General features: G+C 33.9%; 2 protein-coding genes across 2 annotated transcripts; one reads left to right on the top strand and one right to left on the bottom strand.

Moving 5' to 3' along the window:
- The first annotated feature begins 13,174 nt into the window (after positions 1-13,174).
- On the top strand, positions 13,175-17,260 carry LOC120155010 (vesicle-associated protein 2-2-like). The gene is made up of 9 exons (XM_039166603.1): positions 13,175-13,392; positions 14,061-14,126; positions 14,601-14,671; positions 14,748-14,829; positions 15,347-15,462; positions 15,546-15,695; positions 15,869-16,411; positions 16,513-16,590; positions 16,933-17,260. The coding sequence occupies exons 2-9, from the start codon at positions 14,078-14,080 to the stop codon at positions 17,044-17,046; spliced, it is 1,203 nt and encodes a 400-aa protein (XP_039022534.1). The 5' UTR covers positions 13,175-13,392; positions 14,061-14,077; the 3' UTR covers positions 17,047-17,260.
- A 1,704-nt stretch (positions 17,261-18,964) lies between these two features.
- On the bottom strand, positions 18,965-23,917 carry LOC120155012 (sodium/hydrogen exchanger 2-like). The gene is made up of 15 exons (XM_039166604.1): positions 23,547-23,917; positions 22,653-22,989; positions 22,408-22,526; positions 21,996-22,093; positions 21,745-21,804; positions 21,615-21,661; positions 21,324-21,519; positions 21,189-21,234; positions 20,863-20,929; positions 20,670-20,770; positions 20,439-20,540; positions 20,099-20,237; positions 19,947-20,009; positions 19,724-19,807; positions 18,965-19,301 (listed from the first exon to the last, which is right to left on the bottom strand). The coding sequence occupies exons 2-15, from the start codon at positions 22,827-22,829 to the stop codon at positions 18,969-18,971; spliced, it is 1,632 nt and encodes a 543-aa protein (XP_039022535.1). The 5' UTR covers positions 22,830-22,989; positions 23,547-23,917; the 3' UTR covers positions 18,965-18,968.
- Positions 23,918-26,576: the final 2,659 nt, after the last annotated feature.

Here is a 26,576-nt window from a genome sequence, read left to right as displayed (position 1 = left end):
TGATTTAAGTGATGATAGTTGAATTTAATGACATGATAGGGGTTTAAAATAGAAAAATTAAGTGAAGAATTGATGATTTTCGGGGTTAAAATACCAATTCTGATTAGAGGGAACCGATACCCTATGAAGGGAATCGATTCCCCCTAAAGGAAAAATGAAATTAGGTTCAATAATCTGGCTTAAGTTGTTAACATCAAGTTTAAGGTTTAGGCTTCTGATAGTTGTTTTGAAATGTTATATTTATGTAGATATTGAGCCTAAACAAGTTCTGGAATAATCAAAGGATTAGAATCGATTCAAATCAAACAAGGCTAAGGTGAGTGCAATTTTTATTGTACTTATATTATTGAACGAACATTGGCTTGCGATGAGCCAGTGATGGAGTTACTACGGTAAGAAGTGACTCCTAAATTGTTATTTGATTTCATGATTTTTATAAATGTTACATGATATACATGCATACATGATTATGTTATGAGACATGACCATGTGAAATGAGAAAAGTTATGAGAATATATGAAATGACGTATGAATATGCAATATGTGATACATGTGATATGATATGAAATACATGGTTACACATACATGTGGTATGTGACAGAAGAGAAAGAACAAGTGATGAGAAATGTATTCATCATAAATGCCCATAGTATATGATACGAGAGCTATAGGTATAGTTGGCATGCCAAGAGTCGAGGGTTCTGTAGTCCTTCGGGACGTAGTCCTTCGGGACGTAATGGTCCTACGGGACATATATAGCAGTCCTTCGGGACGAATACTGAACAAATGTTCGGTGCCCCATGAGGGAATTTATACGAGCTGTGGTGACAGCATTAGTGCACAACCTCAATGTACTCACATACCTCTATTCTCAATAATATACATGGGCAGTACAATTGAAAGATAAATTAAAGTGAAAGTGGCACAAGAAGGTAAGTGTTACATGTGCATGACATGCTTATATATGTTATCATGTAATAGATACATGCATGTTGAAATGTCGTGATCAAATGATATGAATGCACATTCATGAATTTATTGTTAAATGTTTATTTATTGCCTCACTAAGTCTATGACTTAGCGTGTAAGTGATTTACACGTAGGTACCAAGAAACGTGAAGAGCAAGAATAAAAGTAGCAAGGACATTATTATTACTTGAAGATCAGATCAGAAGTAATCAACAAGTATATATTTTGGCGTGTATAGAGTGTTGGCATGTAATAAGTCGTTAATTATGAATACTCTGATCAAACTTGTATTTTGTGGTCTCTCTGATGTAAATTAAAGTATTTTGTTTTAAACAAAGTTTTAAATTACTCGGGGTATTTTCTTTAAGTGTCCAGATTTGAAAAGTCAATGTGACACCTCGGACTCGTATTCGGGTCGGGTACGGGTTGGGGTGTTACAGTTAATGGCATCAGAGCTAAGGTTTAGTCGATTCTCGGCATAAACCGGAGTCTTGAGTGTTTTATAAAGTATACATGCCAACAATATAGTGAAAACTTCTGATCTGATGGAATAGTAAGTATGCTGTTGTGCTAATAGAACTATATGATTGTATTTTTATAGATGTCCGGACAAGGTAGTTCTAGAAATGAAGTGGGAGATGATATACTCGCTGAAAGCAGTAATTCACCTGCCCTGGCCAGGCAGAGTGAAGAACAGACACCCTCTGGAGTGCCTGTGAATGATCAAGATGTATTCTTTAGAACTTTAGACGCATTATTGACGCGTTTTCAACCTCCTGTTACTTCAACTCCAAAAATGAATGTTGCGAAAGAGTTAAAGGGATTAGGAGCTCCAGAGTTTAGAGGGGAAGCCGATGAAGGTCCTGTTACTGCGGATCTTTGGCTTAATGACGTGAAGGTCATGCTTACGGGACTTCATTGTTCCGATGCTGAGAAGTTAGATGGGGTAATTTCCTTATTGAAAGGACAAGCAAGGATTTGGTGGACCAATGTTACATTAAGGATGACTAACGCCCAAGTAACTTGGTCATTATTTTTAGAAGAATTCAAACATAAGTACATCGGAGATCAGTTTGTTCGCCAAATGAAGCAAGAGTTCATGAATCTGAAGCAATGGAATCACACCGTATATGAGTACGAGTGTGAATTCAATAAGTTGAGTCGCTTTGCTGCTGAGCTTGTTCCTACTGAGAAGGATGCTTGTGAGTGGTTCGTAGAGGGGTTATGTCCTCGGTTGAAGGAAATGTTGATTGTATTGAATTTATCCTCGTTTCAAGAGATAGTCAATCGTGCCAAAGCTTTGGAAAGAGCTCAGAATGAGAGATTTGAAAATTCAAGGACTCAAACAGTCAAGAGAACGGGTGCTTCTTCGAGTTCCGCACCGTCAAAAAGAGGCAGAGATGCTGGTTCTCGACCTCAAGCTAGATCAGAGTCAGTAGTATCCTCAGCTAGAGGATCAAATCCGATGAGAGGCAGGCAAACTCAATCAGTGGGATCTGGAGCTAGGAGATTTAACCAGAGTCAAGATAGACAATGCCAACATTGTGGAAAGAATCATCCTGGAATATGTAGAAGGATTTCTGGAGCTTGCTTTAGATGTGGGGAGACCGGACATTTTGTTCGGGATTGTCCTAGAGTAGTCGATGAATCTGCGCAGCCAGAAAGGTCTATTTCTACAGGCCAAAGGGGAAGAGGTAGAGGCAGAGGAAGAAATCAGTCGGAGTCCTCTGCTCAACAAGAGATACGTTCCACTGCTCGAGTGTATAATCTCAGGACCAATGAGGATCGGGATGAACCGGAGATTTTAACAGGTACTTTTCTGTTGTTTGATAAACGGGTTATGGTATTGATTGATACGGGTTCTACATATTCATACATTACTAGTAAGTTAGTAAGAGAATTGAACATTCAATTAGAAGCTACTAACAATGAGGTGATAGTGACGAATCCGTTAGGACACAGTGCTCGGGTAAATATGGTGAGTCGAGGGTGTCCCATACGAATTCAGGGAATTGAATTCCCTGCTAATTTGATGGAATTACCATTTGAAGAATTTGAAGTGATACTGGGAATGGATTGGTTATATCGTTATTATGCTAATGTCGATTGTAGACTGAAAAGAGTAACGTTGAGAAGTCCAGAAGAGGTAGAAATTGTGGTGTTTAGTGAAGGGTGGAATCCATTGGCAAATGTGATCTCAGTGATGACGGCAAAGAAGTTACTGCTACAGGGATGTCAAGGTTTTATTGCTAATGTACTTGATGTTAGAACTAAGGAAAAAGGGATTGAAGAAATTCCTATCGTTAGAGAGTTTTCTAATATATTTCCTGCAGAATTGCCAGGTTACCTCCGGACAGAGAGGTAGAATTCATATTGAGATAATGCCGGGAACAGCGCCCATTGCCATGTCACCATATAGGATGGCTCCAAAAGAGTTGCAAGAATTAAAGATTCAATTACAAGAATTACTGGACAAAGGTTTTATTAGACCAAGTGTATCACCTTGGGGAGCTCCAGTTCTATTGTTAAGAAAAAGATGGATCAATGCGTCTTTGTATCGATTACAGACAACTCAATAAAGTAACCATCAAGAACAAGTATCCACTTCCCCGAATCGACGATTTATTTGATCAATTAAAGGAAGCTTCAGTGTTCTCAAAAATCGATTTGCGTTCGGGTTATCATCAATTAAAGATTCAAGAGAAAGATGTTCCAAAGACGGCGTTTAGAACAAGATATGGTCACTATGAGTTTATAGTGATGCCGTTTGGAGTTACGAATGCACCAGCTGCTTTCATGGATTTAATGAACAGAATTTTTCAACCCTATTTGGATCAGTTCGTGGTGGTTTTAATTGATGATATTTTAATATATTCAAAGTCAGAGGAAGAGCATAGTTCTCATTTGAGGATTGTCTTGCAAAATTTACGAGACAAGAAGCTTTATGCTAAATTCTCTAAATGTGAATTCTGGTTGAATGAAGTGACATTCCTTGGACATGTAATTTCTGCAGAAGGAGTTCGAGTGGATCCTCAAAAGATTAAAGCTATTCTGGAGTGGGAAGTTCCAAAGAATATATCAGAAGTTCGAAGTTTTCTGGGGTTAGCTGGTTATTATCGAATGTTCGTTAAAAACTTTTCGATTATAGCTTTACCTCTAACTAAGCTGTTGAAAAAGGAAATAAAATTTGTTTGGACTCAAGAATGTCAAGAGAGTTTTGAAAAGTTAAAGAAGATTTTGACAGAAGCTCCAGTGTTAGTCCAACCTGAGTCTAGCAAGGACTTTGTAGTGTATAGTGATGCGTCTCATAATGGCTTGGGATGCGTGTTAATGCAAGAAGGCAAGGTGGTGGCCTACGCTTCGAGGCAATTAAAACCTCATGAGAAGAATTATCCGACACACGATTTGGAGATGGCTGCAGTAGTGTTCGCTCTAAAGATCTGGCGTCACTACTTGTATGGTGAAAAATGCTACATGTATACGGATCACAAAAGTTTAAAGTACTTGATGACTCAGAAAGAGTTGAATTTAAGACAGAGAAGATGGGTGGAATTTCTCAAAGATTATGATGTTGTGATTGATTTCCATCCTGGAAAGGCAAATGTGGTAGCGGATGCCTTAAGCCGAAAAACGTTTGCAGCTTTACGAGCTATGGATGCTAAATTATCATTAAGCGGAGATGGTGCAATTTGTGCAGAATTGACTATCAAACCATCATGGTTAGATCGAATTAAAGGATTGCAGGAAAAAGATGAAAAATGTTCAAAGAAGTTGCAGCAAATAAATAATGGAGAGAGTACAGATTATGAAATCAAGTCTGATGAGAACTTGTATTATCGAGAGAGATTGATAATTCCGGATGATGATGAATTAAAGAATGATTTGTTAACGGAAGCTCATTGTAGTCCATTGACAATGCATCCGAGAGGGAACAAAATGTATATGGATCTCAAGAGTCGATATTGGTGGCCGGGAATGAAGAAAGACATTACAGAATTCGTATCTAAATGTTTGATTTGTCAGCAAGTTAAGGCTGAGCATCAGGTTCCGTCGGGACTGTTACAATCAATTTCAATTCCTCAATGGAAATGGGAGAATGTAACGATGAATTTTGTCACGGGGTTGCCTTTAACTACGAACAAAAGAGATTCAATATGGGTGATTGTAGACAGGTTAACTAAGTCAGCCCATTTTATTCCGGTACGAACTGATTTTTCTATGGATAAATATGCTGAGTTGTATATTAGAGAGATTATACGGTTACATGGTGTACCTGTTTCCATAATTTCTGATCGGGATCCTAGATTCACGTCACGATTTTGGAAGTCTTTACATGGATCATTGGGCACACGACTGAATTTTAGCACAGCATTTCATCCTCAGACAGATGGTCAGTCTGAACGAACTATCCAAATTCTGGAGGATACGCTAAGAGCTTGTGTAATTGAATTCAAAGGATCATGGGAAAGGTATTTGCCACTTGCTGAATTTGCGTATAACAATAGTTATCAGTCAAGCATCAAAATGGCTCCATATGAAGCTTTATATGGAAGAAGATGTCGTACACCCTTGAACTGGTATGAACTTAAGGATCGAGAGGTTATTGGCCCTGAGTTGATTCAGGATACGGAAGAGAAAGTTCAAGTCATTCAGAATAATCTGAAAGCTGCAGCTGATAGACAGAAATCATATGCCGATTTAAAAAGGAAAGAAATTGAGTTTCAAATCGGAGATAAAGTGTTCTTGAAAGTGTCTCCGTGGAAGAAAGTATTGAGATTTGGACGTAAAGGAAAATTGAGTCCTCGGTTCATTGGACCATATGAAATCGTTAAGAGAGTAGGATCAGTGTCATATCAATTGGCTTTGCCACCTGAAATGGAGAAAATCCATAACGTCTTTCATGTCTCCATGCTGAGGAAATATCGATACGATCCATCTCATATTGTGACTACTGAAGAGATCGAAGTTCAATCAGATTTGACTTATGAGGAAGAACCTGTTCAAATATTGGCTCATGAAGTCAAGCAATTAAGGAACAAGACTATTCCATTAGTCAAAGTGTTATGGAGAAATCACAAGGTGGAAGAAGCTACGTGGGAACGCGAAAAGGACATGAAGATTCAATATCCCCATCTCTTTGAACAATGAAAATTCGAGGACGAATTTTCTTAAGGGGGAGAGATTTGTAACATCCCAAAATACGGGTTAGTGACTAAATTGTAAAATTTCAGAGTTTGGTGATTTAAGTAGGATATTTGTACAGTCCAATGATTTGTTCGGAAATATTTCATGAAAGTTATTAGTAATTATCAAAGGAATTAAAGGGCAAAATGGTCATTTAGCATTAAAGATATTTTTTATCTCTTTATTAAGAGATAAACGTGAGTTGAGGAAAGAGTTTCTGAAAACTCTTTCTTCTTCTTTTCTTCTTCTCCAACGTGCAGGGCAAAGGTAAGGTTTTCTAAATTGTTGGTTATTTGCTAAATTAAAGATTAGGTTTTGATCATTAGATGATAACTAAGCTTAAGGAAAGCTTAAGTTGTCTTATAATCAAAAGATGAAGAAGTTATAAGAGATTAAAGAAAATGAGTTTTTATATGAAATTATGGAAAAGAGTTGATAAGTAGAATTTAAAGTTAAATTTGACTTGTCATCATCCTAATTAAGGAATATGAAGTGTTAGAATTGTATTTAGAACATATTGAAATTTGAGTATGATTCTTGAATTTCATCTGAAGGATAGGATTTTGAAGTTATAGATGATTTTCATGGATATAAGTTGATTTAAGTGATGATAGTTGAATTTAATGACATGATAGGGGTTTAAAATAGAAAAATTAAGTGAAGAATTGATGATTTTCGGGGTTAAAATACCAATTCTGATTATAGGGAACCGATACCCTATGAAGGGAATCGATTCCCCCCTAAAGGAAAAATGAAATTAGGTTCAATAATCTGGCTTAAGTTGTTAACATCAAGTTTAAGGTTTAGGCTTCTGATAGTTGTTTTGAAATGTTATATTTATGTAGATATTGAGCCTAAACAAGTTCTGGAATAATCAAAGGATTAGAATCGATTCAAATCAAACAAGGCTAAGGTGAGTGCAATTTTTATTGTACTTATATTATTGAACGAACATTGGCTTGCGATGAGCCAGTGATGGAGTTACTACGGTAAGAAGTGACTCCTAAATTGTTATTTGATTTCATGATTTTTATAAATGTTACATGATATACATGCATACATGATTATGTTATGAGACATGACCATGTGAAATGAGAAAAGTTATGAGAATATATGAAATGACGTATGAATATGCAATATGTGATACATGTGATATGATATGAAATACATGGTTACACATTCATGTGGTATGTGACAGAAGAGAAAGAACAAGTGATGAGAAATGTATTCATCATAAATGCCCATAGTATATGATACGAGAGCTATAGGTATAGTTGGCATGCCAAGAGTCGAGGGTTCTGTAGTCCTTCGGGACGTAGTCCTTCGGGACGTAATGGTCCTACGGGACATATATAGCAGTCCTTCGGGACGAATACTGAACAAATGTTCGGTGCCCCATGAGGGAATTTATACGAGCTGTGGTGACAGCATTAGTGCACAACCTCAATGTACTCACATACCTCTATTCTCAATAATATACATGGGCAGTACAATTGAAAGATAAATTAAAGTGAAAGTGGCACAAGAAGGTAAGTGTTACATGTGCATGACATGCTTATATATGTTATCATGTAATAGATACATGCATGTTGAAATGTCGTGATCAAATGATATGAATGCACATTCATGAATTTATTGTTAAATGTTTATTTATTGCCTCACTAAGTCTATGACTTAGCGTGTAAGTGATTTACACGTAGGTACCAAGAAACGTGAAGAGCAAGAATAGAAGTAGCAAGGACAATATTATTACTTGAAGATCAGATCAGAAGTAATCAACAAGTATGTATTTTGGCGTGTATAGAGTGTTGGCATGTAATAAGTCGTTAATTATGAATACTCTGATCAAACTTGTATTTTGTGGTCTCTCTGATGTAAATTAAAGTATTTTGTTTTAAACAAAGTTTTAAATTACCCGGGGTATTTTCTTTAAGTGTCCAGATTTGAAAAGTCAATGTGACACCTCGGATTCGTATTCGGGTCGGGTACGGGTTGGGGTGTTACACCCAACATGTCTCAATGTTCAGGCTTCCTGCGAGATGCCCCAAGTTGTGTCTTAGAAGAATGCTCATGTTCAAATGAACAACTCAATGCCTTGGGTTTTAATGGTATAAAAATGTCAATTTTGAGTCTAAAAAGACAATGGTGTGATTTTATTGACTCAAAGAAAGGTATGGGTGTATCAAAAAGATAAATGCATTGTTAAAAAATTTCAAAGGGAGGTAATGTTAAAATTTGGTCTTTTTGGTAATGACCATGAGTTATTTTGGGTAAAGAATCAAGGTATTTTATTTTAGGGTTTGAGACAGGATAAGAAAGGTCTAATCTTGCCATATGTCAAAAATCTATAATTCTTGAAGAATTAAAAGAATCCTTAATTCATTTAATATTCGAAGAACTAAAGATTAAAATTTGTTCAATTGCTCCACCTTAGAAAGTAGCATGAATGCAATCATTTAAAAGATTAAGCAAACATGAAAGATCAAAGATGTGTTCAAACAAAACAATGCTCTAAGTGCAAATGGTATATGCAATGTCCCATTCTTCGGCTGTCAATGCCCCTGAATCCATTAGGTTTTGGATCTTGCGCTTCGGTTCCTTATAGTTCTTTGAGGAGTATCTGAAGCTTCCTATGTGGTAACTGCACACAACTTCAACATCGTAGCCCTTAGGATATGGGGATTCTGTTCTCAAATCATCATGGCAGGCTTTGTCCTACAATCAGCTGATCAGGCTCCCACTGTATTGATTTCAGTTTTTTTAATTGTTATAATCTCGCTTCTATGTGGTGTCACGTGATTAGGATCACTTCATCGAATCCTCCATGAAGAAATTTCATGTTTATGAAAATGTTTAAAACTGAAATGTAGATGCAAAAATGCATGAAATGCTCGAGGCATTGATCCGAAAACATGTATGTTATTATAAATAATCCTTATTGAGGACAAAATTGTTTTATCTTTTAAGAGACAAAAATATCCTGACAGCTTCTTACATGTTGACTAGTCTTCTGCCTTCGTCTGTCGCTGGTTGAATAACATGTCGAATCGCTCCGGCTTCTCTGGATGAACCGTGCAAATGTTGAGTTGCTTTTTGTACTAGTCTAAGAAGTCTTAAATGACTGCATCTATGGAATTTATCTTCTGTTGAACATGTTCTCAACGAATACGTCATTGGAGCCCTCAATTGATAAGAACTATATGAAATTCATTTGTATGTTTCTTGAATTCGTCAGCAATGGTCTCCAATTTCAGCTATCGTTTTGCCATTGTTGTATTTGAAGGGACCCCCAAGATCAGTAACCTTCATCTTGCCCCTGCAACCTCTGCCAATCAGTTCTTCCAAGTTAGACTTTCATTGTGCTTGATGTTGACCCGGTTCATTCTGAGTCCTTTATAATGCAGCAGAGTAATATACTCTTTAATTGGGGGCACCACGTCTTCTGGATTGAATGTGACACATAATCATCTTGTAGACTGTCCTCTGCATTTTCATCTCTTGTATTACAACCCCTTTGTCCATTAATGCAAATTATTTATGTCTAACAAACATGTTTTGGTGGATCAACACCTCTTTTGAATGATGCAAATGATGAAAATAAAATAAAAAAGAACAAAAATGAAAAGAGTTAGTGAGACAAAAATAATTAAATCAATCATGAGAATAAAAGTCCTACCCCGCATGATATATACCCCACATGCTCATGATTCCTACCCGGACATGATCTTTATCCCGCAAGTTGATTTTGAACAAGTCATAACCGCATAAATTTCTAGTTCACATGCTTTGAATATGAAATAAAGCATGAAATAATATCAAAGCAGCCTAGGGTTTGAAAATGAGGTTTTAGGGTGGGCTCTAATTCTTTGTATTCTCTCGGTTTAGGTTTTAATAAAAAGGTACCCGAGTTATCCTTGTTGGTTCCCTCTTGGGCTTGCCGGACCCTTAGTCCTAAGCCTATTACAAGCTTATGTGGACTAAGTTAAACTCGAGAGGACACATTCCCTTATGTCTGTGCGGTGAATAAATTCACACGAAGATATAAGGTATATGAATCCCGAAGGCTACTTGCTAGGCCTGTGCGGTGAATAAATTCACACGAATGCATCGCTTTCACCCCCACTTAAATAGGGTTCAGAGCTCAGGTTTAGAGCCTTAAGTGAAAAACAAGTTTGGGAGGCTGAAATCATTAGAAAATGGTTAGTACAACTATTTACTCGAAAATATAATCAAAAGTAAGCAATAAGGATCGAAATGTTACCTTAAAATTTAAACTTACCCTTTTCGTTAAAAAGACAACTGGAAACTACCTTAGCCTGACTCACTTACCTGTCCCCATCGGAGTCGCCAACCTGTCGTAACCGTCTTTCGGGTGCGCCCGGAATTGGGTTAAATGATTAGGAGCCGCCATCGATCATTTATTTTAAACAAAATGGGCTGACCGGATACCTTATTTCTTACATGATCTGTATCTTACCAGTGATGTGTCAGATTCAGAAGTCGGTTACAGTCAAGGAAGGGTTAGCACCCTTAAACTACCCTTTCGGTACTGTGTAATTTCTAGTCGTCTTAAATTAAGAAAATTATAAGTCTAATTTAAAAGGTAAAATAACGATCCAAATTACTTACCGCTGACAGTTTTAAAAGTGTACCCTTACAAAAGTCAAGAAATATGTTAGAGAGAAAAAAATAAAAACAAATACAATTGAGAGAGAAAAAAGTAAATAGGGATTCAACATGAAGATAAAAAAATGAAGAAAATAATAAATAAAAAAATAGATATAATAGTAAAAATCTATATACAATTAACAAATAAGAATAAGAAAGAAAGTAATAAAATGAATATTAAGAAAATATAAAATAAATAAAAATGGAAATAAAGTAGAAAAAAATACATATATGCAATATAATCAAATAACAAATAACCAAAATATATAGTAATAAAAATATCAAAAGTATATATACATAGTGATAAAATATAGTAATATATAAAATATATAATAGTGATGATATATATATATATAGAGAGAGAGATTAAAATGCCGAAAGAATAAATAATAATAATAAAAAGTAAAACAATAATAATAAAAATAATAGATAATAAAAATATATAATTAAATATATATAATAATAAATATACTGTTGGAATTAAAAAATAAGAAATAAAAAACATTAATAATAAAATGAAGGGACTGAATTAAATGAAAAAAAGGTTAGGGGTTCAAATTAAAAGGAAAAATAAAAAATTATAGGCCGAATTAAAATGGATTTAGGGGTAGAATTGAATATTTAAAAATAGGAACACGCCTCGAGGGTAGATCTAGGTTCAAAACTTCGAAATCCCACCCCTTTTTGGTCATCGGCGCAACCCACGTTTTGGGTTATTCGAACCAAATCTCAAGAAAATAACATGCACATGCGAGAAATGAACGAATCAAAGTACAAAAGATGATAACTTTTATTTTATTTTCGAATCGCTTATAATAGCTTTGCATTTGTATTTTTTCGTGCTTTCCTCTGTATTTTGTATGTAAATCGTGTGTTACAATAGTGAGTTACAATGGCTATTTATAATGATTCTGGATCATATTTTTAGGAGTTTGAATCATAGTAGAACTCTATCCTATTTTTAGGAGTTTGAATCTTAGTAAAACTCTAACGCTATGTTTGTTTTCTGAATCTCACTAAATCAGAGTTGTTGAGAGTGTTGTACCCGGACGAAAAGGTGTGTTGACAATTATTATACTTGGAATTTTAAATTAGAAGATATAAAAATTTATTATTAAACATTTGAGAATCTTTGAACATATATTATTTTATATTTACCGTATATCTATTAAAAAAATTCTCTGTATATGGCAACCTTCTAATTTTAAATCTAAATTTTGAATTGTGAAAAGTTTAAAATTAAAAAATTTAATGGTTTATACTCAAATTTTGTAATTATATACCTTAATAATAACACGTTTTATGATATATAATTATATTTCACTGAAATCTCAATAGGCTTATTAATTAAAAGAATTTTTTTTTTAAATTACCAATTGTCAGGTAGGGCTTAAATTGAGACGAAACATATCGCGAGCTACTTGAAATCGATTCGGTCAAGACTCGATAAATACTCGGATCGAATGGACTCGACTCGAGTTTGTCTATAATTCTTAATAAGCCGAAACGAACTACTTTATACTCGACTCGAAAAGCTCGTGTGCAGCTCGAAAATATAATATATTAATATTTTATTTTTAAAAAATAAATTATTAATAATATTAACATTTATGTGTTGATTTTTTTTAAAAAAAATACAGTAAGACTTTCATGTATTTAAGATTCAAGTTTGAGTTTGAGACTTCAATCTAGTTAAGTTTAAGATTTTTTTTCATTTCGAGTCTTTTCAAGTTGGTCACGAGGTTCAATTTAGGATTTCGAGTTCGAGTCGAACTTAAAAATTTTAAGCTCACGAGTTTTCGAATAAAGTCGATTTTCATTTCAGAGTTTTCGAGTCGAGTTGAACTCAACGATACTTGAGCTTGACTCGACGGGTTTACACAAGTGACAGAGAAGCATATATTTGTTGATTAAAAATGTGATTAATAATAAATAAATCACGAAATTTAAGAATTTCGGAAATTTCATCCTATAAAAAATTATACTCATTCTGTCTCATGAAATGGGTATATTATTGACTTTTTTGTCAATTTTTTAAAAAGTTTGACTAATTATTATTTAAAATTTATTATTGATAAAAGTATATAAAGATATTTTTTTTAAAAAAATATTAAATTAAATAGTTTTAAAATATATATTTCATAAAATTTAATTGTTTAAAAATTTAAAATAATCATTATCAAAATTTAAAATTTTAAAAATCCAATAAAAGATTTTTTTGTGGGAATAAACTTTCGAATAATTGAATCAAAACGGAGTGGGTTAGAGAGGGAAACGGCGGGTACACCTAACGCTCTCCGCTCCAGTCACTTTAAAAGCTTGGCTGTCTTTTAATGCTCGTCTTTCACCTCCGTTGTTCACAGCTTTTCTTTTCTTTTCTCTCACATTTCACCTCTGCCACTACCAAACCCCAAACAACTCTCTCTCAAAAGGAATTTCTGGGACTCTTCGCTTTGTTTTTCTATTATTTTCTTTACAATTTTATAGTCCGTTGAATCCTTCACCATACTCTCTTCCTTTCCCTTCTCTGTTTCTCTAATCTCTCTGCCAGAGATTCTTTTGCTGTTACATGTAAGCTTTCGCTCTTCTCATTTCGAAAAACGTTGTCGTTTTCTTCTCTGCTCGTTTTATTCTTTTTTTTTTCAGTTTTCGCGCTGAATTTCATGCACCGTCCAGGTGCCGTTTGACTTGTTTTTCTGTCGAGTTTTAATGATCGAATTTAAAAGAAGACGAAACGATGTCAGTGCCATGACAATATTGTTTGTTGTTTCTCTTTGATTTGAAGCTCGAGTCAATACATTGTTCTTTTCTGAGCTCAATTTTTTGCACAGCTTGATTCTCAGGTCAGTATGGTTGATCTAGTTGTTTTGAATCAAAAGGAAAATGATCCGATTGGAAGCCGAGTCATTATTGAGATTTTGCTTTCAAATTTTTAAAATCTCTTTTGCTTTTTCTACTTTGATTTCAAATTTTCATCGCCTCCGTTTCCGGGAATTCGAATCATCTCATATTTAGTTGGGATCCAAACAGAGTTGCTTCGAGTCTGATCCGAGTCAAAGAGCGTCAGAACTAGATCTATTTTCGACTTAGCCTTTTTTAAAGAATATATATATACATCTTTCTTCCAATTCGAATATTTTGCAAAATTCTGATAAAGAAGAGAAATATTTTGGAAAATGTAAAAGGAAACTAATTATTCGGATTATTCTGCTGATTATTTTGATAATTACTAAGCGCAGATTAAGATTTGGTGACAATGAACACGCAACTTTTGGAGATTGAGCCGAAGGAACTTAAATTCGTATGTGAGTACATAATTTCTTGATTGCTCCTTTACTTTTACCGCATAAAGTATTTTTATAATAATTAGATTAGATAAAGCAACTTTTAATTCCTTATTTTTATTCTATTGTATGAAAAGATACCAGCTGTTATTTAGAATTATTATTTTAGTTTGGTGACTAAATACGCGGATGAAACAAGGAGTTGCTTAAACCTGTTTATTTTTCTACAAAATAAAATATAGCAGTAAAAGCAATTCGTGCTGAATTAGTTCATTGAATTTAGCGGTTTCACATATCAATATTTATAATATTTTTCTATCCTAATTCTGCAAAAAGATGGAATAATAAAAAATAATTAAGGCTTTTTTTAAAAAAAAATTGTGGCATTTATTTTTTTGGGTTTGTTGTGGAAAAAAAAGCTAAAAGGTTAATATATTCAGAAACTTTAGCTTTGATATTTTTTTGTCTAATTTAAATTTATTTTTCGATTGGTAGTTATATTGAAGAAGCAATGCGCCTGCTCGGCAACGCTCACAAATAACACTAACCAATATGTTGCTTTCAAGGTCCGAACCTTAACTTTCTGGGTTTTTTTTTCATTTTCTAATTTATGTAGTGATTGGAGCAATGATATTTTTGCAGGTTAAAACTACATCTCCTAAGAAATACTGCGTGCGGCCTAATGTTGGCATTGTTATGCCAAAATCAACCTGTGATTTTTCAGGTATGGATTTTTTTGTGCTTAAAATGTTTTATGATTTTATGTTTGTGCATGTAACAAATGAATTTGAAGGCTTAAGTGGCTTTTGATCTTATAATAGCTCACGAGTAATGATGTAAGTATATAAAAATCATGTTATCGTTAGGAGTTTATATAAGGTCAATTGGCTGAGGGACGTGAAAGAATTGAGATCCGGTAAGGGTAAATTTTCAGCCTTTAAAGTGCTTTAAATACAGGGCATTTCCTCTGTATCGGCTGGTTTCTTTTTCATTTGATAATCATGAATAATTTTCTGAGACTGCAAATCTAGTGAGGCAACAAAAATTACATGCTTTTGACAAACATAATCCAATAATCTTGACCTTTAGAACAATCTGCCATTGTGATGTCCCAGTAGTTGAACAAGTGAATCGAATATAGTGATGCAACTTATAAATAAAATGTAGTTCTGAATTTCTCATATGATTTCTTCTCCTCTGAGCTATTCTGTATATTCTCACCTTTGTCCTTTTCCATTTAGTTATCATGCAAGCTCAGCGTGAAGCCCCTCCTGATATGATATGCAGAGATAAGTTCTTGATTCAAAGTACAATTGTCCCTGCAGGAACAACTGATGAAAACATTACATCTGCCACAGTAAGTGATTTTCTGCCCTGCTTGTGCTTTATTTGATAATAGTAATTAGCATGTGACTTACACTCTTTGTGTTTGCTTGACAGTTTGTGAAGGACAATGGAAGGTATATAGAAGAGAACAAGCTTAAGGTTGCTCTTGTCAGTCCTCATTCGCCAGTGTTATCGCCAATTAATGGGAGAATGAATCAAGGAATGGATTATGATAGAGTTGGGATTCCTGCATCACTTCCGACGGTAGATAAACTTTTTTGCATTATTATATATGCACATGCACTTCTATGTAAGATTGCATTATCTTTATATCTGAAAGGATTTTTTCTTTTGAATATGAGATTTAAAAGCGAACTTAATATACATTGATGTAGCTTATGCTGTTTAGAAAATTACCATGTTCTCGTCTGTGTCAGGTTGCGAAGGTTGAGGAGTCAAAGACGATAAATATCGAGGATTTAAAGTCGGCTAAGGATTTAGAGTGGAAGCCAAGGAATGATATGTACTATGAGGAGGAATTAAAGCCAAAGAAGGATGTAGAGTGGAAGCCAAGGGAGGATATGAACTATGAAGAGAAATTAAAGCCAAAGAAGGATGCAGAGCTGAAGCTAAGTAAGGATATGTTCTATGAGGAGGAATTAAAGCCAAAGAAGGATTTAGAACCGAAGCCGATGAATGATGTTATCGGCGAGGGCTTAAATTTAATAAAAGACACTAATCTGAAGCCAAAGAATGATTCTTTCAATAGCAAGGAGTTAAAGCCAGTGGAAGATGAAGAATCCAAGCCGGTGGAGGATATTCTCGATGCCAAGGAACTGAAGACAGTGAGGGAAAAGGAGTTCAATGCGTTGAAGGGTGACGAGGTGAAAAAATTCAAGACTTTGGAGGATATAAAGTTTGCCAAAGATGTGCAGGAAATGAAATCAAAATTAAGTGACCTTGAATCTAAGCTAGGCAAGGTATGTTTGTTTATACGGAAAAGGAACATTGCTTGATCGCGACAGTTAAAAAGAAGTTTGCATTATATTTTGCCATCATTTATTTTGAATCTGTTATTCAGGCTGAAGCAACCATTTCAAAACTGACAGAGGAGAGGAGCCTAAGCACTCAGGCAAGGAAGACCTTACAAGAAGAACTCGTAAGTAGTTTTCTCGTGCATTCTTCTTTTGGTAGATTCATGTTACATTTTTCATATATAACGTTCAATCGTGTACAGTCGATTCTCCTAGTGACCCTTCTAGTGAGAAGCGTTGCCGCTATCACGGGGTGATATTCTAGGCTTTCTTTCTTAGCTTTTGAACCAATAATGATGAATGGTCATCATGTGTAATTCCTCAAACGTCGTCTCTTTCTCACATTCTTGGAGGAGGCCTTTTCAGTAGGAGATGCTCAAAATCCACTTAGCACTTACTCTCCATTCTCAATCGTTTACGGATGCGTGTTTTCTTTACATTAACGGTAAAACCGTATATTTACGCAGGCGCTGTTGAGGAAAAGGAGTGATGTGAGACGAGTTCAAGTGGGATTCCCTTTCCTATTTGTGTGTATGGTAGCAATGGTAAGTGTGTTTCTGGGATATCAATTGCACCATTAACAAACAATACTTCGTTTCTCCATGTGATGCTCATAGAGGGGGTTTTGTGAATAGTTAGTGGAAAGACGGAGTTTGAAATATTTTGCTGATCATAGCAGGTGTGCACAGTGTATAGGGATGGCAATATAAAGCAAGAATTTGCGTTGTGAATGTTTGTATTAGCTGTTTTTGCCAGAAAGGAAAAGAACATATGAGATCACCCATAGATTAGAATTATTAAAGTTTTTTTAAATATTTATTAAAACTATTTTTAATTTAAAATAATTTTCATATTTTATTATTTCTTATATTTTTTTACTTTTTTTAAAAAAAAAGAATTGTTTTTAAGGAAAAATTTAGTTTAGACAATTAGAGATATTTAATTAAGGGTAAAGTATACAAATGGTCCCTCAACTATAAGATATTGTTTTCTAAGTCCTTTGACTATTAAAAGTTATAAAATGGTCGTCTGACTATAGAATGTTATTTTGTTAAGTCCTTCAACTATTAAAAGTTACAAAATGATCATTCGACTATTTATTATGTACCAAACTAATCTTTTTTTGTTAAAAAGTTGGTGGTAGTCCAAGTTGGACGTAAACACGATGACTGAGATATGATAGTTATTTGAGATTCTGAAATAAAATTTTATCATATCATGGTCAGTAGATTAACTTTCATATTAGAAGACCATTAATTTTTAATGAAAAATGGCAGGTTTGGATCATGATGAATAGTTGAGTGATCAATTTATAACTTTTAATAGTCGAGGAACTCGTCGAAGCAATACTCTATCATCAAAGGATTATTTTGTAACTTTTAATAGTCAAAGGACTTAATAAAGCATTATGTTATAGTCGGGGACCATTTGTATACTTTACCCTTTAATTAATTATAATTTCTTTTAAATACCGTTTTTATTGATTTATAATTAAAACTAAAATTTACTTCAAAATTTTTTATTATTAAAATAATCAAATGTATATTTAAGTCTTCTGAAAAAAAACTAGATTCAACATATTCTATTCTCATAACCAAACTGGTTTCAACTAAGGATGGGCATGAGACTCGAACCCGGCGGGACTCGACCCGATCGGGTCAGATTTTTTTTTAAAAAATTCTGGTCCTAGTCGGGTTTTTTTAATGTGATGTTTGGGTCGGGTCGGGTTCGGTTTAGGGTGAAAAATACTTGACCCGAAAAAAATAAATAATTTTACCTTATATATTTAGGAATAATTACAATAATATCCCTCAATATTTTTTTTCAATTAATACATTGTTTTTATTGAATAAATTTTTTATTATTATTTCGGATCGGGTTTTTAAGTTATATATCTGTCGGGTTCGAGTCGGGTGAAAACTTGTTTTGGTCGGGCCGGGTCTCGGGTGGACTTCTTGTTCTCCGGTCGGGTCGGATCAGGTGGACCAAAAACCCGACCCATACCCATCCCTAATTTCAACCACGATCCAAACTGAATTTCACCCATTCAAATCATTAATTTTGTTAAAAATAAAACAAAGTTATGATTCGATTAGGAATAATGATGATTTTTTTTAAATATGAATAAACAAGGTAGCCATAATGAATGGTCAGCCGATATTTACAAGCAAAAAAATTGGTAGCGTTTTGGTGTGTTCTTCCATTAACCGTTTTCTCAGTTCATAATCAGTTTATTCAACAAGTAACAAATCGAAGCAAACACAATGAAATCAATTCAACACTTGTATATATACAAAATAAGCACTAAACGTACACAATAGATTCGCAAGCCTACCCAAATCATACATACGTTTTAAACTCTCAAGTCTAGACATGAACCTCTTAAAGGTTAACAAAATATAATAGCATAGTTCATGCACGAAACATAGATTCCGGAGGCAACTACATACTGCACCGGCTTCTAGCCGGAAGCGTGTAGTTTTTTGCACCTCGTTCGGCCGCCTCACGGCCATTGAGGCACATTATGTTCACTCCTTTCCGTTGGGGAGCCGGGAACAAAGGGCACAAAACCCCGGCCACCGAACATGGGTCGCATGAATGCATTATCGAACTTACGCCAATAGTAATGAACGGTGTGCGCCGGAGTTGTGAGAAGCGCACGAAGGCTGTCCGGTCGATGAACTCCAACAAAACTATCATCGAAGGAGTCCTGACCATTTCCGAGAAACGGTGCCTCCAACGATTTTGGAGTTGATTGGTCTGAGAGCATGCTGGTTGTTGCTTTGGGATGAGGCAGCACGAACCTTATCAGAGGCTTAGTCAATAAACCAAAAACCTGTGCAGAACAAACAGATGATTTAATAACATTTTCGAGATGTCATGATTAAGACGTATATCTGGCGGATTTGGACTCGACGATCGACATGGAAAATATCTAAAATGCAGCACAAACACATAAATATGTCGAAGCGTATGTTACACGAAACGATTAAAACATATTTAACCTAATATACATAACACAATCACATTACAAAAACGCATTTGAGCAAGGTTACAACGTACTATACAAAAACTAGGCTCTATATCCTAACAACAATTCCATGTTTCCTCATTCGAAGACAGCGAAACCGTTCTTATGCAATCCGTATTACTAGAAGCAATAATGCAGAAGCGAAGCATTCAACATCGTAAAAGGTAAATAAAGGGGGGGAAAGTAGGATATATTGCATATAAAAATTAAAGTAGGAGATATCTTACCATAGTGCTGAATAGAACAACAGATATGGTGCTCGTAATCATAATTGCATTCGCTCGCAATTGTGTATGACCTGCCCTTGTAAACTGCATTTTAAGTAAAAGTCTATCAGACGATGTCGATTAGATTTCCCAATTTAACACATCGAAGCTCCAAATCAATGACTTGCATAAAAAAGCTTCCTTTTTCAAATGAAGTAAGATTAGTAAGTCTTTAGTTCTTTACCTGATTATATGCGAGTGCCATAGATACAGCACCTCTCATGAGACCAGCCCACCATATTATAAACTAGACAAAGAAATACAGAAAAATAGTAATGCCAAATTAATATCATTAATTTATTTGGAAGCAAAATGTTATACGTCATGAACACCTACTTGTTCCCTGAAGCTGATTTTTTCACTAGCTGATTTCTTTGCCAAGTTGGATAAAAATGAGAGGGGAAACACGAAAGCTGCTCTTCCAGCCATAACAAGACCTAGCAGCACACCACTAACAGCAACCGACGTTCCAGGGCTACAAAAAAACAGAGATCAAACACAACGAAAAAGACAAGCTCGCCCATAAATGGAAGTTAATTTTGTACAAGTTGCGTGGGAGAAAAAAGAAACGGAAAAGAAAATCTGAAGCAGGGAGTCAAGACAAAAAGACGCATTAATTTACAATTTACCAAAATCTTGTTAGAGTTCCTAACAGGTGCAATTTCATAAAAAATACCTATCGTTTACAAATCTCCACTTCTCGATGTCCAAGGCATCCATGCCGACATAAAGAAAGATAAAAGTCTCGGCAACAAATGACAAGGTTGCAAAAGCATGCCTGAGTTTAAACAAAAAAAACTGAATCAGTTGAGGCTATGAAAAGTTAAAATTGGGATTTTTGTTTTCTCTTAATATCAACGGAAAGTGATCTTTATTGCCCTAAATCATCACTGTGAAGGAGACATACTTTGTAGTTACTCTTGAACTCTCTGTCACATTGTGCCAGGTATAATGTGACATCACAATCCCACAAAAGAATACTGTGAGAATGGCACTCAAATAGAACAGCTGCAGGGGATGCAACATTATAAGCATATTAATAATGAAAAGAAGTTCGTATATAAAAAAAAGGAAGAGTTTCAAGAAACTGCCAGTCTTACTTCAGCCATGAGATAGGAAAGGTAAGCCATAAGCATCATAAGAGCAAATTCACGATCTGTTGAGTGCCTGAATCACGTTAAAATAAGCACATTAAATAAGAAGCTCTCGACTTCAAAAAATATTTAATTGTGTTCAGTCGGATTCCTCTGTTAAGTAAATGTTTCAAAGTGGCAAATGACTGAAACAAACTACTACTGTGTAAACACCTTCATTCCCTGAAGCAGGAGAATATTCTTATATAAGTATTTTCAAGGTTGTTTGTTGTGCAGATGACAATTAGAGAAAAGTGGGTTGATATGAAAATCCAGATTGTATTGAAACATACCTGCCAAAGTACAACGTTTTGATGATGTAAGCACTAAACAAGCCCAGCCTGCAAGGAAAAGAAAAACATTACATCACACGTTGGTGTTAACACAGTGTTCACAGAATGAATCAGATGTGCATGAAAAGATACTTACAACCACCCCCAGTACAGTGCTGGCTAAAAATAAATACAAAAATTTGCCAAAAAACTCTAGAGCAATTTTAGGATTGGCATTTGTGAGGTCAAAACTCTGGATTGCATTGAAAAGCACCACAGATGTTGCATCATTTACAACACTCTCTCCGAAAACCAGACTGTAGAGTAACGGAGTCTCATCCTGACTAAGCACCTGCACCATCAGACAGAAACAGCTCGATTTTAGCAAGTTTGGTATACTAGTTTCAATTTAGAAAAAAAGCTAGCACAATTTTAATCTATGAATACCTGCAGTGTGCAAACAGAATCTGTTGCAGCAAATATTGCACCAATTGCTGAAAGTAATAGGGAACAATAGTGAGGACACTGAAATAAGAACAGACATTTTGGAAAATAAGGGAGCAATAAGAGATATTACCTAGAAAATCCCCAATATCCAAGGAGCCAATGTCCATTTCCTTGAAGGCGTTAATAGCACCTGTTTGAAGCATCAGAGTTGCAATCATAAAGAGAAAAATATTCTTGGCAACACTAGGACATACATCAACAAATTAAGCTAAACCCTAAAACTGCTAACCGGTTCCCAACCCCACCCACAAAAATAGAAGAGAATAAAATGAAATGCATCTGCACTACAGTAAATTGTATCCATAAAGTCATCGGAAATACCTAAAGATATAACCGTGCAGGATATTAGTGTACCGACAGCCCCAAATAGCATGATGGTTATGAAGTTACGGAAAAATTGCTTCTTTTTCACCTGAAACCTGGCAGACAAAGCATATATCAGAAGGGCTTTCAAAATGCAAACACTTAACTAAATGCAGTCAACCTTAATATCATAAAAACGACATCAATGTTCCTCTCATTTACAATATTGAAACATAGGGGAATCCTCAATGTACTCAAGTTCAATCCAGAATGGAGAATCAGGGAAGAACTAAGAAATTTTTAAACAAAATGAAGTTGTACATTGGACAAGTATTGCATATCCATCTATTTTACCTTTTATCAGCTATAATAAACCATCTCAATGTTTTCCATTCACAAGATAAATGAAAATCAAGGAAAACAAACTCACCCAGCATTGAATATAATTGGGGGCAGAAGATAAATAAAGAACAGATCTTCGCTGAACACCAAAAGATGTGAGCTTTTACCACCACTTACCAACAAAATAATGACCCCAGTTAAAAGACCCTGCAATAAAATCAATTAAATCAAATATATCAGACAACCGAAACATTAAACCAAGGAATCAAAACTCAGCTGAAATGTCCATGAATGACTAAATCCAAACCAATAGATATCAAGAGAGAAACTCACAATGATAAGGGCGGTAATTGACTCGTTCATCCATCTATTCTCCTCCAAAAGATGGCCAATCACAATGCAAGCGCAAAGAAGTGCAACGAATATGTTCATAGAGACCACAGACGCATGGTCTGAAGTAGATAGTGTCTGCAACTTAGTAAAGATAGCAGCTAACTGCGGTGCCACCATGTTGAACTCTTTATTTTATCAAAATTTATTAAACCAATAGCTTCTAACTGAAAGAGTGCTTCAGATTTAAGTTCTCCTTCAACAATTTAAATCTTCCAAAATTTCTATATCTCCGAACTGTCCATTTCAAGAACTTTCGAATCTTCAATCCTTAAGCACTCTGCATTACAGTCGGAAAGAGTTAGAACTAGCATATTATTATTATTATTATTATTATTATTATTATATATATAGTCAGTTTGCGTTATTTATTTTCTGCTCTTGTGGTTAATCATTGTATTCAACTGTTTAGAAAGCGAGAAAAAAAAAAGTATTAATTTTAAACATATAAAGATAATTAAAAGAAGTAGGAAGTAAGTAGAAAGATGGAGAATTCAGAAGTCTCTACGGAGCTCAGTTATTTATAAACAATTTTCTAACTGAAAAAGCAAAAAAGGAAAAAAAAAAGTAAATTTCTGTCCTTTCCCCTTTTTTCTTTCTTTTTTTCCACTCCACCACTTTCTCATCAATCAAACATTTAACATGCATAAAGAATCCAGAATCCAGATATAATTATAATTCATCCTTTTTAAGCTCTTTTTTTTTGTAACTATTTCGCGATTTCACTTGATCAAATAGTAACACACTACTAAAATATTCAAAATTATTCTCTTCTTTCACTTCCTTTTCCTCGCATAACCTCAGCAACAAAAAAATACACACAAAAATTCAACTTACAGAACCGTTTTGGAGAATGAACACCATGCAGTAACAAAACATTCTTTTTCAGCTCCTTTCAATTTTAGCAACTAATTTGTGATTTTATTTAATAAAATCAACAAACAGTTTCAAGAGGCGAGCAAATCCGAAGATTAATCTGTTTAAAACAAAAAAAAATGCAAAAAGAGAATCCAAAGCTCCACTGTTTCGAACTTCTCCCACGTGAATCTTCAACTCTCCCGTCAATCTCGCAAGAAATTGCCGCAATTTTCGATTTTCTGGCTTCAAATCTTCGTTCTACGATGGTAGGGAAACGATCAAACTCGACAGTGTTTGAAAGAAATCCGAGTTCCTCTGAAGTTTGTGTTTTTGAAGACAGGAGCTTTTTAAAATTTACAGGAAATTCTGGAAATTTAATGTCTGTAAATATATCTGCTATGATATATAGAGAGAGAGAGAGAGAATACAAATAGACACGTGTTTGGAGTGTGATTGGTCGACACAAATAAAAAAATAATTAAATAATATTAAATTGAAATTTTTAAAAGAGGAAATCGAATTTGAACTGTTGATCTATTGAATGAGTAGTTCAGAGTGAGCCACGTGGCTTTGACAATCGTTTCACATGAAACCGGACGTATAGGATAATAAAGACATAACACGTAGGTACTGGTAACAACCGTACGTCTCCCTCCTTTAGAAATAGTTTAAATCTTAGTAGTTATTTAATCAAATATAAAGTATAAATAATAATTTCATCTTCACCTGTCAGAAAATGATAAATAAATTATTAGGGCCTTTTAATTCCCAAAATATAATTTTATCTTCAAATGTCATCCTTGTTATTACATCAATAAAACCAATTGAATAACAACAATAATGTGATCTAGTGGTATGAGGCACTAGGTTTTTTAAGTAATATCAGGAGTTTGAATTCTGACGTTTGTGAATGGAGCAAGCTAGGTTGGGAGGGTCGCCTTCTCCTCTGTAATATCCGATCTGAATTAATGGGTCAATAGATCAGATCCAAATGATTGATTCAAAAAAATAAAGCCATACAAATACATCTCTATTTCTTTTTTACCCTCCCTTGCTTGGTTAAATTTTTAAAGTAAAATTAGTTGTTGGAAATGCATAAACTTTGTCCGTATTTATTACAATATTTTGATTGGATATTATTTTAACCATCAATTAAAAATCTATCATTTAATTGTGGCATCGCACCTAATTATATATAACTTTAAAATTGTAATTTTAAGGGTAAATTACACCATTTCTCACTAAATTTTATTCTATCTCCTATTTTACTCATTTTACTCTCAGTTTTTTTAATTTATTTATGGAACTTTCGAATTATTCCTATTCTGTTCACTTTAAACTATTTTATTATTTTTTTTATGATTGCCATTTTTCGTTATTATTCAATATAAAAATAATTTTAAAATAAATAATAAAATCATATTATATTATTGTTAAATTTAAAAAGACTTAAAATAATCATCATTCACCGTCGACCACCACTAACATTCAAAATAATAATAAAACTATTTTTATATTAATAAAAAATTACACATCATACGAAAGTAATAATAAAAATTTTAAAACGACCAAAATGGGAGTAATTCGAAAGTTCAACGAGTAAATTGAAAAAATTAAAATATAGTGAATAAAATAGGGTAGCTGAATATAAGAAATACAATATAATTATTGAATTAGATAGCAAATAAAGATTGCATTTGATTTGGCTTTTGCACGTGATCTGTGATCCCATCCGCTGCCAATGTCACGTGCAATCTCTCTCTTTACCTTTTGTTGCTCCTTCACGAACATTAATCTTCTTCTTTCTGTGTTTTTACCCTTTTTGTATATTTTTTATTCATTATTATTAACAATATTACAACCACCACTAAATTATTTGTGTGATAATTAAAAGCTTTATTTAAACAATTTTTGTTTAAAAAATCTTAAAATTGATTAGATATGTCGTTTGTCGACACACGCATCATTGACCCCTAAATTCTGTTTTGGGTAAATTATCCTTTTGGTCTTCCACCTGTTACTTAGTTTATATTTCGGTCACGGATTTATTATTTTTTTCAAAATCACATTTAAAGTTATGTTTTAGTTCTGTTCTCGTCACTGGTAGTTAGAAATTTAAATATGTTATTGACGTAACATTATCTTATGAAGACATGTCGAAATCAGGAAGGTGACTAGAACATAACCAAAACGTAAGTATGATTTACAAAATAGTTGAGTGAGTAAAACAAAAACTAAGTAGTAGGTGGGTAATCAAATATATAGTTTACCCTTTTGGTTTTTGTACTTTGTTTGTTTAATGCAACTCCAATCCTTGTTTCACTGTAGGAGCAAAAGTGTTTTTTTAAAAGAAAAATAAATTACAATAGAATTATTGAAATTAAAATTAGATCATAAATAAGTTTACATTTTGTTTAAAATTGATATTTAATATAATTAGATTATTTGATGAATAGAAAAATAAATTACAATAGAATTCTTAAAACTAATATTTTGTATAAAATTAATATAATTAGATTTTATATAATTTAATTTAATTTAAATTTATACAATTTTTAGAATAATTTCAAGAGCTACACTAATTCAACCAAAATTACTCTTAAAATAATAATTGCACGGCGTAATAAAATTTACTAACATTATATAATATCAATAAATATAAATGTGGACTGATTTATAAAATTTACTTATATCTTCAATTTTTAAGACTTAAATGATATTTTTTTATATAATACAGTTGACATTTAGTCATAGACGTAATTTGAAGAAGAGGAAAAAAACTTTTACGAAAGGGAGGCAATAATTGATTTGTCGTCGTACACTGAATCCAATCATGGATTGAAGGTGTTAATTGCGTAAACATGGCTCAAATTCTAGCCACGTCCCTGGCTTATATAACATGGGTAAAGTACAGTACACATCACCCAATTGTAGGTAATATCATTTTTAGTCATTCAATTCTGAAAATTCCTTTTTTGGTCATTGATTTTTTATCGCATCAGACGAACA

This window comes from Hibiscus syriacus, unplaced genomic scaffold (genome assembly GCF_006381635.1).
Source record: "Hibiscus syriacus cultivar Baekdansim isolate YM2019G1 unplaced genomic scaffold, ASM638163v2 tig00111157_pilon, whole genome shotgun sequence".
Lineage (NCBI taxonomy): Eukaryota > Viridiplantae > Streptophyta > Magnoliopsida > Malvales > Malvaceae > Hibiscus > Hibiscus syriacus.
The sequence above is the reverse complement of the archived record's forward strand: the minus strand, read 5'-3'. Positions and strand labels throughout refer to the sequence as shown.

What these genes read in the sequence shown, in the direction of transcription:
- LOC120155010 (XM_039166603.1), top strand. Translation starts at nt 14,078, where the DNA reads ATGAACACGCAACTTTTGGAGATTGAGCCGAAGGAACTTAAATTCGTA. An exon ending in GAAGGAACTTAAATTCGTAT is followed by an intron (nt 14,127 to 14,600) that starts GTGAGTACATAA and finishes TTCGATTGGTAG; the next exon opens with TTATATTGAAGAAGCAATGC. An exon ending in TTCCTGCATCACTTCCGACG is followed by an intron (nt 15,696 to 15,868) that starts GTAGATAAACTT and finishes CGTCTGTGTCAG; the next exon opens with GTTGCGAAGGTTGAGGAGTC.
- LOC120155012 (XM_039166604.1), bottom strand. Translation starts at nt 22,829, where the DNA reads ATGGTGGCACCGCAGTTAGCTGCTATCTTTACTAAGTTGCAGACACTA. An exon ending in TTTCCTATCTCATGGCTGAA is followed by an intron (nt 20,771 to 20,862) that starts GTAAGACTGGCA and finishes CATCCCCTGCAG; the next exon opens with CTGTTCTATTTGAGTGCCAT. An exon ending in TGGAGATTTGTAAACGATAG is followed by an intron (nt 20,238 to 20,438) that starts GTATTTTTTATG and finishes GTTTTTTTGTAG; the next exon opens with CCCTGGAACGTCGGTTGCTG.